At 43.4% G+C, this 15,598-nt stretch overlaps 1 protein-coding gene across 1 annotated transcript in view; it reads left to right on the forward strand.

Annotated features, from left to right (window-relative positions):
- Positions 1-11,680: 11,680 nt before the first annotated feature.
- The window catches only part of TDRD5 (tudor domain containing 5), a 97,818-nt gene continuing 93,900 nt past the window's right edge, over positions 11,681-15,598 (forward strand). Inside the window, exons 1-3 of the mRNA XM_004372871.2 lie at positions 11,681-11,750; positions 12,430-12,667; positions 13,298-13,705. Of these exons, the coding sequence (XP_004372928.1) occupies positions 12,436-12,667; positions 13,298-13,705 (640 nt within the window). The 5' untranslated portion in view covers positions 11,681-11,750; positions 12,430-12,435. The remainder of the gene's footprint in view (positions 11,751-12,429; positions 12,668-13,297; positions 13,706-15,598) is intronic.

Genomic DNA, 15,598 nt, shown 5'->3' on the forward strand with positions numbered 1-15,598 from the left:
TATGTAACAGCAGTACAAATGCCTACTCATAACAGTAGTCTATTGGGACAATGAATGACAATGACAGTATTTGAGAAAGTGCATCACATTCCACGGTAAAAAGGTCAACTCAGCAAAGGTGAAGGGACTGGGGAGGCATCTGCTGAGTTAACTGTAGGAGTCTCTAGCTGGCTGGCCTCATTCTACTCTTGTTTAACATGAAGAAATTATAATGATGGTCCTGTTTTCTTTTAGATTCCATTTTAATTGAAAGTGTTGGTCATCCCTTTGTTGAAAATATTATGTGTACACATTTTTAAACTCTTAATACTTTACTCCTTGTTTGGATTTCTTAAGAAACTGACATCTGTGGAAACTCATTACTAGAAGAAAGAGAAGACCAATTAAAGTTGTTGACTTTTGAGTTTGTTTGTGACATGAAAAGTTATGAAATATTTCAAGACTTTCTAAATTTTTATTATTCTCAGTGTTTCAAACATTTATATCCATATGGATAAATGAAGAAATGAATGTTGATTTACGTGAATGATTTAATGGAAAAACTGGAATTTGTTGGTACTGGATAAACTTGTAAACCTAGTAATTTTAGTGCTGGAAGAAACGACAGGAACTTATTTATTTTCTCAGTTTATAGAGGACAGAGGAAGGCATAGCTGTGGTCTAGGAAAGTGATGCTGATGGGAGTGTGATCCAAGGCCTTGGCAGTAGGGATGGCCTGGATTCAGGAAATATTAGAGAATTAACAATTTGGTGACCACATGGGGTTATGGAGTGGGTAGTAGGCGTGATAGAGATTTCAACCTTGGCAGGCTGAACAGTTGGTCATAAATGCAGGATTCTGTGGCAGACTCACAGAGCCCTGGTGATGCAGTGGTTAAGAGCTTGTCTGCTAACCAAAGTTCGGCATTTTGAATCCACCAGTCGTATTGGAATCGACTCAATGGCCATGGGTTTGGTTTTGATTTGTGGCAGACTCACTTTCCCTAACTGTTCCTGCCCTCTTTGCCTGGAGATGCAGGTGTTCATTTGTTAACTTCTAGGTGCAGTGGCAAGATAAGACTTATTTGACTTTTCTCACATTAATTCACTCCGGATTTAGTGAGCACCTACTATGTATTTAGTTTTGCTCACCTCTGAGGATATAAATGTAAGATTGTGCATGCCCTCAAGGAACTCATAGTCTAACAGGTAGAGACAGATATGTAAACAAGACAGATAAATGTGATACAGTGTTTTTCAGGTTATGATACCCATTACCTGTTGCCATAGAGTCTATTCCGACTCATATTAACCCTGTAGGACAGAACAGAACTGCCCCATAGGATTTCCAAGGAGTGGCTGGTGGGTTAGAACTGCTGACCTTTTGATTAGCAGCTGTAGCTCTTAACCACTGTGCCACTAGGGCTCCTATGTTATGATGGAAGAATTTATATCAAGGATTTCCCAGCCTCAGTACTACTGACATTTTGGACTGGGTAATTCTGTGTTGTGGAGTGGGAGGGCTGTCCATTGTAGGATGTTTAGCAGCATTCCTGGTTGCTACTCACTAGATGCCAGTAGCACCCAACTCCCAGTTATGAAAACCAAAAATTGTCTCCAGAGAAGTGTCCCAGGGGTTCAAAACTGCTCCTGGTTGAGAACCACTGATCTATATGCTACCGTGAAGACATAAAAGAAAGAGAGTAACTAATTCTACCTGGGTGGAGTCAGAGGAGATTCAGTTTGGGCCATATTAAGAGACAAGTGGGTACTCTTCAGGTGGACCTCAGGAACTGGGCCTTCGAAAGCAGTACAAATGACAGCAGCTCAAATATGTCAGGTCATTCAGTGGTTTGGCAAAAGAGGAGACCAGAGAGGTAAGAAATGAAAAGCCTTTACACCATAGAAGGGAGTTTGGATTTTACAGGCAAAAAGGTCCATCAAAGGATTTTTTTTTTCTTTTTTTATAGCAATTCTCTTTTTTTTTTTTTTAGATTGTACTTTAGATGAAGGTTTACAGAATAAATAGTTTCTCATTAAGCAGTTAGCACACATATTGTTTTATGACAATGGTTAACAACCCCACGACATGTCAACACTATCCCTTCTCAACCCTGGGTTCCCTATTACCAGCTTTCCTGTCCCCTCCTGCCTTCTAGTCCTTGTCACTGGACTGTTGTCCCCCATTAGTCTCGTTTTGTTTTATGGGACTGTCTAATCTTTGGCTGAAGGGTGAACCTCAGGAGTGACTTCATGACTGAGCTAAATGGGTGTCCAGGGGCCATACTCTTGGGGTTTCTCCAGTCTCTGTCAGGCCAGTAAGTCTGCTCTTTTTTTCTGAGTTAGAATTCTGTTCTACATTTTTCTCCAGCTCTGTCCAGGACCCTCTTTTGTGATCCCTGTCAAAGCAGTCAGTGGTGGTAGCTGGGAAAGGATTTTTTTTAAAGCAAGGAATAATATCAGATTTGCAAATTAGGAAAGTTACTTTGTGGACAAGGGGGAAGGTAAACTGAAATGGGAAGAGGATGGAGGCAGAGAGATCAGAGAGGAGTCTCTTGCAAGAATCCAGGTGAGAAAAAGGATATGAGTTATGTTCAGAGGAAAAGGTGATGACTTCCAGGACTCTGGTCGAAGTGACTGGGTGAATGGGGCTGACATCTGACTGAGAGAAGACAAGAGAAGAAACAAATTTTGTTTAAAGGTAGGTGGACATGGTAAGTTCAATTTCAGACATACTGAGCTAGAAGTGTATATGGGATATGTGTCTGGAAACGTACAGCAGACAATTGAATATTTAGGTTTAAAGCTTAGGACAGATGGTGTTTCTGTGGCCACGATCCTGAATCCTTCACCAGCTGCCTACTCTGGCTGCAGGCTCCTCTGCTGAATCCTGAAGAGACACAGGCAAAGACTCTCTAACAAATGTGCTCTATTGCTGGTTTGAGCTTCCCATCCAAATCCCTGACTGGTCCTCCACCCTCGTCAGTTGGGTTAGACGCTTTGTGGGCCTGGAGGACCCTCTTGGCTCTTTCTGTTAGGACATAAAAAGCTGACCAGGTGTCCTGATCCTAGGCCCCTTTTCCCTAGGCCCACATGTTGGTTTTGACATTACGGTCAAGAGCAGAGCTGCGCTAACGCAACTACTTCATACTTCCTTTACCCTAAGCCCCATCCTAGTGCCCATTAGGTCTTTCAGGGACAGAGCTGTTCTTTGACTTTTAGGCACACCACTCTCCCAAAATCAGGAGTGAATTATGGAGAAGATCGGAGTGAATCATAGACATCACTGAAAGAGAATACAGCACATGGAAGAAAGATCACAACTTTGGCTACAATATACTTCAATTTATTATCTCTCTGCTCTCATCACTAAAGATGCAGCTCCTATTTCTGGTGACTTGTGTGGCCCTGAGGGCTCTATTTTGTCCCTTATCTGTTTCCTTATGCTGTGGAGGAGACCAGGATGGACAAGAGAAAGAGAGAGAAGGGAAGCAGATCCTAGAGCAGTGCTTCCATTCTTTTCCTGTCATGGCATTCATAGAAAAGGATACTATTTGAATCGTATACTGGAGTGAATTTAAGGGGATTTGAGGGTATTTATATAGGGCTTGGTGAGAAAATTTTATTTTTTATGTATGATAGAAATAAAATGCAAAGAATTAAGGACTCAGTATTAGTATATTAAATTTGTATAAGAGCACTAAATATTTTCAAAAGTTAAAATAGAACCTTGAGCTTGCTTCCACAAATATAATTTTTATATTAAATTTTATGTTTGAAATGGCTACATGCAATTCTTAGCCAAGATTTTCGGTAATGACAAGCTCTCATGGTAGTTAACCATCGACAGCAGACATTTATGGAATTTTATAAGTTTATAAAACCATTTTTACAATCATTTAAAAATTTACAACAGGTAAACTTAGAGAATCTAATATATTTTATTGTCCGCCAAATGTAATTTTGATATTTCTTGCGATGATGAAGTGGGTTTCAAACCCAATCAAACTTTTCCATAACAAGTATAACAATATAATGATGTGTGCAGCGAGCTCAACACATGCATTAAAAAGAACAGGCACGACGCAGTGGGTCTAGAGTTAGAGCGGGTGCTACTTAAAGTGCTCACCAGCCACTAGCAGAGGCAAGTATGTCAAGTCGATGAACACAGATTCCCAGCCCTAGCTAGGAGGTAGGCCCGCAGGAGCCCCGCCTTCTCTCCATGGCCTCGCTCTGCGCCAGCTGCGCAGCTTCCATGCACACCCGGAAGTTGAAATCTCGCAGCTGGGCTGGGGCGACTCTAAAAGGGAAGCGTGTCTTTTGGCAGTATTCAGCTTCTTGCGGAAGATCAGTTGAGTGTTGGATGGCTCTTACCATGCTACCTGGAGGCCTGTGGGCATAGCAGCAGACCCTGCTTGGTTGCCTTTTGAAGAGCCTGGGTAGAAGCTGTTTTGGGCTGGAGGCTCTGAGCACTACCGCCTCTGCACCAAGCCGCCTTCGTGGGCTGAGAGAATCAACGATAGACAGCACACCTGTAATCTCTTCAGGGTACGAGAAAAATCAGTTGCCATGGAGCCTATTACTGCTCATGGGACTCCATGTGTGTCAGAGTAGAACAGTGCTCCGTACGGCTTCCAAAGGCTGGTTTTTCGGAAGTAGATTTTTTTTGGTCAGGTCGTTCTTCTCAGGCGCGTCTTTTGGTTAGCAGCCAACCTCGTTAACGGTTTGCTCCCATTCATGGTATCACCCAAAACCAAACCCATCGCCGTCTAGTCAATTCCAACTCATAGCGACTCAATAAGACAGAACTGAACTGCTCCATAGGGTTTCCAAGGAGCAGCTAGTGGATTCAAACGGCCCACCTTTTGGTTGGCAGTAGATAACTGCTGCAGGGCTAGGGGTGGGAAGCTGCTCTCGAGCAGTGCTTCTGTTACTTCAGCAGGCATCAGAATCACCTGGAGGTTGATGAACCCCACCCCTAGAGTTTTGATTCAGTAGGTCTGGAGTGGGGCCTAAGAATTAGCATTTCTAACAAGTTCCCAGGTGATGCTGTTAATTCTGATGACACTTAGAAACGCACTGCCATAGAGGCCGAACAAAAATGTTCTCTAAATACCCAGTTCAAAGTAGCCCCTTCTCACTCTCTTGGTGTTGTTAGTTGCCATTGAGTTGACGCTTGGCAACCCCATGTGTGCAGAGTAGAACTGCTCCATAGAGTTTTCAAGGCTGTGACCTTTCAGAAGCAGATCACCAGGCCTTTCTTCTGAGGCAACTCTGGGAGAGTTTGAAACACCAAACTTTCAGCTGGTAGTTGAGCACTTAATCATTTGTGTCACCCAGCCACCTTCTCACTCTCTTACCCTGGTTTATTTATCTTCAGAACATTTACTATTACTTGATATTGTATGTATTTATTTGCTTATTGCTTGTCTTTGGTAAGCTCCAAGAGGATAGGAACTTTACTTTGCTTAGTGATGTTGTAGGACAGCGCATGGCACATAGTAAGAGCGTAAAAGGCATTTATTGCACGAATGAACATGCCTTTTGGAAGGCATCAGCCAAAGCTGAAACCATGAGCATGAAAAAGGTCACCCAGGATGAGAGGGAAGACTAAAAAGGAGAAGGGCCAAGGACATACCCTGGGGGTACATGGGCATTTATGGAATAAATAACAGAAATAAATAGTAGAGTAGAAAGCTAGAGCCAAGCCTAGTACAGTGGCATCATAGAAACCCAAAGAGGAGATATTTTCTGAAAGGGAGGAGACACCAAGAGTAAACAGCAGACAGTGTGTAAGATGAAAAGATTGAAAAGACCATGATTTGTCAATTAGAAGGCCATTGGTGATTTTGGTTAATTTAAGAAAGGTGTCTTGTGGTGCAATGGCTCTCTTTTATATGGCCTTTTTCGCCATGGTCTTGTAACTCACTTGGGTGGGACTATATAAATAAGGTAATTATGGCCCACCAAGGGGATTGGATAGCTTGCTAATAATGTAAATAAAGTTCCCGGCACTCATGTAGGAGGTGGGATCATGCAAATAAGGCCTATGGAACCCTAACAAAGGGATTGGTCAGTCTGGCTATCCCGCTAGGCTTAGAATGAGCCATCCCAGAGGCAGGAGGAGAGGATCTCACCACCACTAAGGACGAAAAGCCAGGAGTGGAGTGCATCTTTTGGACCTGGGATCCCCCTGCTGAGAAGCTCCTTGAACCAGGAAATTGAGAGAGACAGAGAGAGCTATAACACCAAAGATGGCAAGAATCAGCTGCAGAGAAATAGTGGCAGCAGAACCAGGAGACTGGCAGGAGATGGTGCAGTGGTCTTCCCATCCTGGGGAATGAGAAAGCTGAGTGCCTTTGGGCAGGAGTCTTGCTAGCAGAGTGGGGTACCTCTAGGCCCTTGGTTGAGCTAGGGTTGCTGACCCCTGGAGCTAGAACTGAGCGCCTTTGGACAGAGGCTTACTCATGGAGTGGGGTGCCTCGGGGCACTTAATGGCAGAGCTAAAAGAGCTTTGTAACACTTTGCCCAAGCAGGGCAGAGGCTGAGGGGACAGAGGGAGGTGTGCCTGTGGGCATGGCTGAGAAGAAGCTGTCCTGATGGAAGAACCATATCCTGTGTGTTCCTGAACCTGAATTGTAACCTGTTACTTCCCTGATAAACCCCATAATCGTGAGTATTGTCTGTGAGTTCTGTGTTGCCATTGCAATGAATTGTCAAACTCAGCAGAGAAGTAGAGAGTGCCGTGAGAGGGACAGTTGTCAGAACTGGTAAAGATGACGGAGAGAGGAGGCATGTCTGACCTGTGCCTCATAGGAATTAGCCTTAGACTGTTGATCTTGATTCTCCTTCCTCCTTGTGAAGTTAGAGGAGGTCAGATGCTGCCACCACACCATTTTTATGTGTCCAGAATAGCAGACTGATTGCTTTGGATTGAGTAGTGAATGGTGGTTGCAAAAATGGAGAAAATGAGTGTAGACTGTTTATTCAAGGAATTTGATTATTAAGTAAAGGCAGTAGCTGGAGAAGGATGTAAGGTCAAGAGAAAGTGTTTCTCTTTCTCTGTAAGCTAAAAGGGATCAAGCATAATTTTATGTTACAGGAAAGGAGTCTGTAAAGAGATGTTGAATATACAGGACTGTGTAAGAACCACCAAAGGGTAAGATCATGGCCCTAGAGAAGCTGGAGGGATAGAATCAGGAGGAGGATGGATTGCGCCCCTCACCCTCCCAGACCAGGAGGAAAGATGTGAGGGGAGCTAATTTAGAGGCTTGGGCTAGAAGTTGATGGAGTTCATATATGAGGGCCTCCATTTCCTCTGGGAGTTGGAGCCAAGTCATTCTTAGGAGTGAGGCAGGAGTAGGGTAAGAGGTATATAACCCAAACTCACTGCCATTGATTCCGACTGGTAGCAACCCCATAGGGTTTCCAAGGCTGTAAGTCTCTACAGAAGCAGACTGCCACATCTTTCTCCTGCAGAGCTGGAGAAAAACTACCAACTTTTCAGTTAGCAGTCGATCACTTTAACCACCACTCCACCAGCGCTCCTTAAGAGGTATAACAGAGGGTGGCAAAGACTTGGAGTAATTGTGGGAAATGAGACTGAATAATGGCATCAAATGATCCAAAACTGGGCATAGTGTTAAAAACTTTAGGAGGCCAGAAAGCTGTATAGGCTATCATGTGCTTCTAACTCACTCACTCAGTTTTTCAAAAGATTTTCTACTGTCATCCTTGTCATAAGGCATATATTAATAAAGCAAGCTCCAGACACTTAAATAAATTCTTTACTGGTTATTTTATAAGGCGGGAATGCTGGTAGGAGCAGCTGCAGTTGGAATACACTCCCACATACAAGGAGGGATGGGAGGATACCAGGTGGAGGCAGTTAATTACCAGAAGAAAAGTGGGCTCTGGCCATATAATAGGCAATAGGATGAAAAACAAATTGGCCTGACGCTCAGAGATCTCTGGTTTTGGTTAATTGTAGGATCCCAAGAAATTAACAGAAAACCCTCTAAGTTTTTGATTTGTGTGACAACAAAAACAAACCAACAAAACACAACTCTAGGTCTGGGGAACAGAGGCCTCTCATGAGGGAGAGAGATGTGACTTGTCAGAGTGCTTAACCACTACACCACCAGGGTTCCTACCCTACCTATTTCTAGAACTAAATCAGATCCCACCCCCAAAGCCTCTTGAGTGTAGTCCAAATATTCTTGAAGAAGGATGGTCTGAAACCTAAGTACTGCAAACCTTCCTTGCAGCCTCTCCCCAAAGGCCTTCTGATCCTTTATGAATAACTACACTGAAGAAAAGGAAATAACCAAAGTTTTCAGTGGCTACCACTAAGTCCAAGTTAACACTAATTTTTGGGATGCAAAATGTCACTGTTATCAATATTATGAGCTTATAGGGATTAGGTTCTGCTGCTATTCATAAGGTTTTCACTGGCCAATTTTGTGGAAGTAGATTGTCAGGTCCTTCTTCCTAGTCTGTCTTAGTCTGGAAGCTCCGCTGAAACCTGTCCACCCCTGGTGACCCTACTGGTATTTGAAATACCAGTGGCATAGCTTCCAGCATCACAGCAACACGCAAGCCACCACAGTATGACAAACTGACAGACTAGTGGAAACGACCAAAATGGATGTCAGAAGAGACTCTGAAACTTGCTCTTGAATGTAGAGTAGCTAAGGTGAATGGAAGAAATGATGAAGTAAAAGAGCTGAACAGATTTCAAAGGGCACCTTGAGATGAACAGATTTCAAAGGGCACCTTGAGAAGACAAAGTAAAGTATAATAATTAAATGTGCAAAGACCTGGAGTTGGAAAACCAAAAGGGAAGAACATGCTCGGCATTTCTCAAGCTGAAAGAACTGAAGAAAAAATGCAAGCCTTGAGTTGCAATATTGAAGGATTCTATGGGCAAAATATTGAAGGATACAGGAAGCATAAAAAGATGGAAGAAATACATAGAGTCACTGTACCAAAAAGAATTGGTTGACATTCAGCCATTTCAGGTGGAAGCATATGATCAAAAACCAATGGTGTTGAAGGAAGAAGTCCAAGCTGCACTGAAGGCACTGGCGAAAAACAAGCCTCCAGGAATTGACAGAATACCAACTGAGATGTTTCGACAAACAGATGCAATGCTGGAAGTGCCCACTAGTCTATGCCAAGAAATTTGGAGGACAGCTACCTGGCCAACTGACTGGAAGAGATCCATATTTATGCCCTTCCCAAAGAAAGGTGATCCAACAGAATGCAGAAATTATCAGACAATATCATTAATATCACATGCAAGTAAAATTTTGCTGAAGATAATTCAAAAGTGGTTGCAGTAGTATATCCACAGGGAACTGCCAGAAATTCAAGCCGGATTCAGAAGAGGATGTGGAATGAGGAATATCATTGCTGATGTCAGTTGGATCCTGGCTGAAAGAAGAGAATACCAGAAAGATGTTTATTTATGTTTTGACTATGCAAAGGCATTTGACTGTTTGGATCATAACAAATTATGGATAACATTGTGAAGAATGGGAATTCCAGAACACTTAATTGTGCTCATAAGGAACCTGTACATATACCAAGAGGCAGTCGTTCAAACAGAACAAGGGGATACTGCACGGTTTAAAATCAGGAAAGGTGTGTCAAGATTGTATCCTTTCATCATACTTATTCAATTTGTATTCAGAACAAATACTCTGAGAAGCTGGACTATATGAAGAAGAATATGGCATTAGGACTGGAGGAAGACTCATTAACTACCTACAATATACAGATGACACAACCTTGCTTGCAGAAAGTGAAAAGGACTTGAAGCACTTACTGATGAAGATCAAAGACCACAGCCTTCAGTATGGATTACACCTCAACATAAATAAAACAAAAATCCTCAGAACTGGACCGATAAGCAACATCATGATAAACAAAGAAAATATTGAAGTTGTTCAGGATTTCATTTTACTTGGATCCACAATCAACACCCATGGAAGCAACAGTCAAGAAATCAAATGACACATTGCATTGGGCAAATCTGCTGCAAAAGACCTTAAGGTGTTGAAAAGTAAAATGTCACTTTGAGGACTAAGGCGTGCCTGACCAGACCCATGGTATTTTCCATTGCCTTATATGTACATGAAAGCTGGACAATGAATAACGAAGACCAGAGAATTGATGCCTTTGAATTATGGTGTTGGCGAAGTATGTTAAATATACCATGGACTGCCTGAAGAACAAAGAAATCTGTCTTGGAACAAGTATAGCCAGAATACTCCTTAGAAGCAAGGATGGAGAGACTTTGTCTTAGGTACTTTGGACTTGTTATCAGGAGGGATCAGTCCCTGGAGAAGGACATCATGCTCGGTAGAGGGTCATCCAAAAAGAGGAGGACCCTCAATGAGGTGGATTGACACAGTGGCTGCAACAACGGGCTCAAATATAGCAAAGATTGTGAGGATGGCAGAGGACCGGGCAATGTTTTGTTCTGTTGTAGGAAGGGTTGCTATGAGTCGGAACCCTCTCATCATGGCGCCCAACAACAAAATGGATTAGGTGATAAATGAACTGAATGCTCCCCCACCATTCTTTGTTCTTTCTTTCTATAACTTCTGTCATTCAAATTTGGGAATGCCTGGATACAATCTCCATATCCAAGTTTTCCTTTTTGTTAATTTCCTATTCAGCCCTGTCCATTCTGCTACTTAGCCATAAATCTTGTCTATTTTATGTCTTTCAGGGGTTCTTCGATATTCTAGGCTCACTGATGGCATTTTCTGTTCCCTAGGGCTTTTTTTTTTTTTTTAAATATATAACATTATGGGATTTTAGATGCAAGATACGGTAGACGTGTGTGCTCAGGTCTCCATCTAGATTAAATATTTTGGTTATCTTTTGGGTTGTCTTGTTTCATTAATTAGATTGTACATTTAAATGTAAATGTATTTATGCCTCTTTATTCTAAACCAGAAAACTACTGTTTTCTAGTTTTCAGTGACTTTATAAATCTGGCTCATTCCAACTATCCAACAAATACATCCTCTTCTTTAGTCGCCCACCTCTGTTGTAGCCTCACCTGCAATGTTCTACACTCATCCAAGAAGCCCTCCTCACTCCACCCCTTCCTCTCTTCTAGGCTCCTAAATTGCACTACCTCTGCAGTTATTCTCAACATAGCATCAGAATTGCCTGTAATTTCCCCCAAATAAACTAAGACCTACTGAATCAGAACCTCTGCTGATCAGTCCTGGGCATCTTTTTTTCCCTTAAGCGCCACAGGTGACTCTGACGTACACCCAGGTTAAAAACCACGCGGCCTTCTTTCCGCACTGCAGCCCTCTAGGACTGGGATGGTCCCTGATCCCCGCCGCCGCCCCGGCGGTGGTTGGGTAGAAACTCGTGCCGCGGCCCGGCCTCGGGTCTTCCAGCCTCGTCCCAAGAGGTGGATGCGGGCGATCCCGAAAGGTGGCTCAAGCCGCCTGCGAGCCAGGCCGAGCAGCCCAGAGGCTGTGGGAGACACCAGACTGGAGCGCCGGGCGGCGAGTCGGGCCAACCGTCCCCCCGCCACGTGCGCTCAGGGCTGGAACGCGGCGCCCAGGAAGTCTGCGGGCCGCTGGCACCGGTGCGCAGGCGCGCGGGGCGGTTGTCGCAGCTGTTGTTGCTTTGCCGCTCGTCGGGTGAGAGCCCTTGACTCCCCCCCGGACCGCAACGGCCGCACCGGCGCCGGACGCCGAGACCGGTGAGGAGCAGCCAGGCAGTGCTGGGCCGCAAAGGTGCGCTCCACTGCCTCCCTCCTGCCTTCCTTTTTCACCCCGGGTCGAGGGTAGCCCCCGGAGCAAGTGAAGGAAAACACCCGGTTCCCGCAAGGGGCAGTGAGGTCTAGACGTGGGCGGCGGGGGCGGGAAGGGGGTCCCGCCAGGGAAAGTGGGGTCTGGGCGGGCGAAAATGAGGTCCTTGACTTCAGGTCAGAGGAAGCCAGGACTATGGCTGTCGGCTTGAGAAGGTGTGCAGGTGGGAGGGGCTTTACTTAGGGTCCTTTCCTTAGCACGGGCGCAGGCATTTGCCGCATTTTCCATTCCTGGTTCCCAGAGAGTCTACAGAGATTCTGTTAAGAAGTTTGCAATGTAGAATAAGACCCCAGACAAACCCTAGTTAACGCTTCGGCAAATAGTAAAACGAGACAGGAACTCAGGCTTCACACACACTAGCCAGTGGCAGGGGTCTCTTGAGACGCAGGTAGGTCTAGCAATCCAGGTTGGGAGAGTTTAAATTGTGTGCGGGCTTTGTGGTGCCCAAATCCCAGAGCAGTCTCACAGTGTTGGTTCTGCCTTACCGCCTTTAAAATTCGCAGTTGAGTTGCTTATATTACACTATTGATCATTTGAAGCTTTTTTCCATCTTGGGTTTGCCCGTTTTTTCTCAAGAGTAGTGTTTTTTACCTAAACCCTGTAGGGCGCAATGTCTGAACAAGAGAGAATACAGGAATGCCTGAAGAAAGAAATAAGGTCACTTCTCATTTCCACCAAAGATGGTTTGACCCCACAACAGTTGGAAAAGGAGTACCTTTTAATGGTTGGCAACCATCTACCACTCCGAATCCTTGGGTATCGGTCCACTATGGAGATGGTTTTGGACATGCCTGATGTTGTTAGTGTCTGCCCCTCTGGGGATGGTACAGTTATACTGAAAGGTAGGTTTAAAATTTTGAAGATCTACACACTTTGTAATAAAAACAATCACTTTGTAAAGAATTGTTCCAGCTTATCAATTATCCTGTGCCCTAGGAAGGGGATTCTAAAATTTTGGGGTTTTTGCAGGGGGAGGGGAGTTATAGGCCCCTTTGAGGTTGTAAGCAAAGTTAGAGCCTCAGCAATATTAAGAATTTTTTTGAAAATAGACATTCACAAAAACTATGTTTTCCATATGATTTCAGGTTATCACACCTTAAGTTGAGAGAAACATTGCAATGGGACTTTCTAATTATAAAATCATGTTTTAAATTCCATGAAGCACAAGAAAACACTAGAGGAAAGTTTGTTATTCTTTCAGACTTTGAAAAGTGTTTTGAATTTTTCAGGAGTCAGCAGTAATGATGATAGGTTGGGTTTTACCTTTCTCTTTTCATCCTCTCGTGGAGGAGGTAACAAGCCATTTTCTAAAATGTAAGAAATGGAGGAACCAAGGGTTCATGTTTATGTGCTCCCTAGAGAAACAGCTCCTTGGAAAGTTAAAAATTGTCTGTATAAGCACAGATACAAAGGACAAAGAAGGGAGTAAGTCTTTCACCCAAATACGATTTCTTTTTTCACCATCTCCTTAGCTATTCCAGATGAATCCACCAAAGGAATAGCAAGTTTAGTTGCAAAACAGAGGAGCAACCATAAAGTTCGAAACTCCACGCCAAAGGGAAGGGCTGGTGTTTGCCCTGGGCCAAGCTCTCGTGGACGAGTACCTTACCGAGGAAGAGTACCCCCTATCCTTCCAGCTGTTGTGAAGAGTGAGTTGAAAGATCTCTTGGCATTATCTCCAGTACTTCTTTCTGATTTTGAAAAGGCTTTTGCCAAGCGATTTGGACGATCATTCCAGTATGTGCAATATGGATTCCTCTCTATGTTTGAAGTGCTGAATGCAGCTTCAGATGTTGTTTCTGTAGAGCAGACCAGGGCAGGTTCTTTGTTGACACTGAAGAAGAGCATATCAGAGGAAAAGCAAAGGGGATGGCCAGCAGGTAAGCATGTTAGGATTAGTAACTGTATTGTGGATCAGTGAATTTTGAAGCAGTGGTGATTTCTTCTGTGGTACACACAGAAGTATGTAGTTGCTAAGCTCCACAAGTTTGGAGTCACAGCAGTCTGAAATTGAATCCTGGTTCTTCCACTTGCAAGTTACTTAGCCTGGCTAAGCCTTAGTTTCCTCATCTCTAAAATAGGAATAATAATACTTGCCTCTTGGGGTTGTGTTGAGGATTAAATGATATCAGATCTGTAAAGTGCCTGGTCTGGTGCCTGGCATTTAGTAAGATCATAATAAGTGGTACTGTTAGTGTAAAAACACAACACCAGCTCTGTCTAGAACACTGTAAATGAACAGTTGTATGTGTTCATGTAAAGAAGACGTAACATGGAAAGTGAAAAATTTTAAAGAATAACTAATTCTAAGTAGTAACATTAGCCCATCTGATCTTTGTAACATCACTGGCAATATCCTAAGAGTTACTGCAGTAATCATATAAGGTAATGAGAATCACCTTGTTTAACATTTTACCTTGGATTCTTATTACCATACCATAAAAAGGCAGAGTGAGTAACCCCATCTTACAGATAAGGAAACCAAAGCTCTAGAAAGTTACATGACTTTTCCATAGTCACATGGCTGGAAAGTGGTACAGCAGGGCTAGATACCCAGCTCTTATGACTGCTCATCCAGTGCTTTTCTACCCAATTTCTGTCTTTTTTAATGACTCAGAAGACCAATGTGATCATTTGTATAGTATCTTTGTAGACCCTGTACAGTAGTCTATACACTGAACAGAGTAGAAGCCTATTTGGGAGAATTCTTATGCCTATTTCGTGATTCTTTTTCTCTAGAACCCACATTTAGATTAACGTAGGTGAATCATAAGGATGTGTCAGGAGTTTACAAACCAATATGTAAAGTGTGGTAGGTAATGTAGTTTGATGAGGATATGCTAGGGATTCACACACTCTAGGGTCTACTCAGCGTTCAGAGTCTAGCCTTCAACGGTATCAGTGCACAGACTTAGGGAGACCAACTCATGCTATCAAACTTAGAAGAGGTTGAGTTGCATAAAGTAAAGCAGCTTTCTAGCTTACAGAGTAGTGGGGGTGGATACTGTTTCCCAGTGATTGGGTTGTTCACATACCTCATTCATGGCCTCCTCTTTCTATCATCAGGATAGCTTAGAAGTAATTTTTTTTGTGTGTGAGCATGATCTTAAAGAAAGAGCCAGGGCGTGGTGAGGCCTGGTGCTATATCTTTCATATTGTACAAAATACAATAATGGAGGGTCGACTTTGACTCTTGGTGATCTTATGTACAACGGAATAAAATGTTACCTGGTTCTGTGTCATCCTTAGGATCTCCAGCATGTTTGAGTCCATCACTGTTGTTATTGTGCCAGTCCATCTCACTGAGGGTCTCCCTTGCCCTCACTCCCCACATACTACTCAGTGGTTATCCAGTTTGAGAAGTGTAGTTCTAAGCAGACTACTTACTTGAAGACTTTTTGGTCACCTAAATAGGATACAGCATTTTAGGTTTTTCCCTATTAACCTTTTTATGCTTCTTGGGACAGGATGTACCCACAAACATTTTTGGATTTTTAGGTTTCTTGGGAGGCTCCTTGTCCCACTAAAAGTATATGCTGCCCTCAAGTGGGGGCTTATGTAATGGTGAAAAACGAAACATTTCATTTTTGGCAAAAATTCACTAAGGTAGTGGTGAGTAGTGTCTGGGGTCTTAAAAGCCTGTGAGCGGCCATCTAAGGTACTCCACTGGTCTTATCTCTCCGGGAGCAAGTGAGAATGAAAAGAACAGGATACAACGAAAAGATTAGTCCAAAGGACTAATTGTCCACAGCTACCAAGACCTTCACCGGACT

The sequence above is a fragment of the Trichechus manatus genome, unplaced genomic scaffold (assembly GCF_000243295.1).
Source record: "Trichechus manatus latirostris isolate Lorelei unplaced genomic scaffold, TriManLat1.0 scaffold00021, whole genome shotgun sequence".
In the NCBI taxonomy this organism is placed as follows: domain Eukaryota; kingdom Metazoa; phylum Chordata; class Mammalia; order Sirenia; family Trichechidae; genus Trichechus; species Trichechus manatus.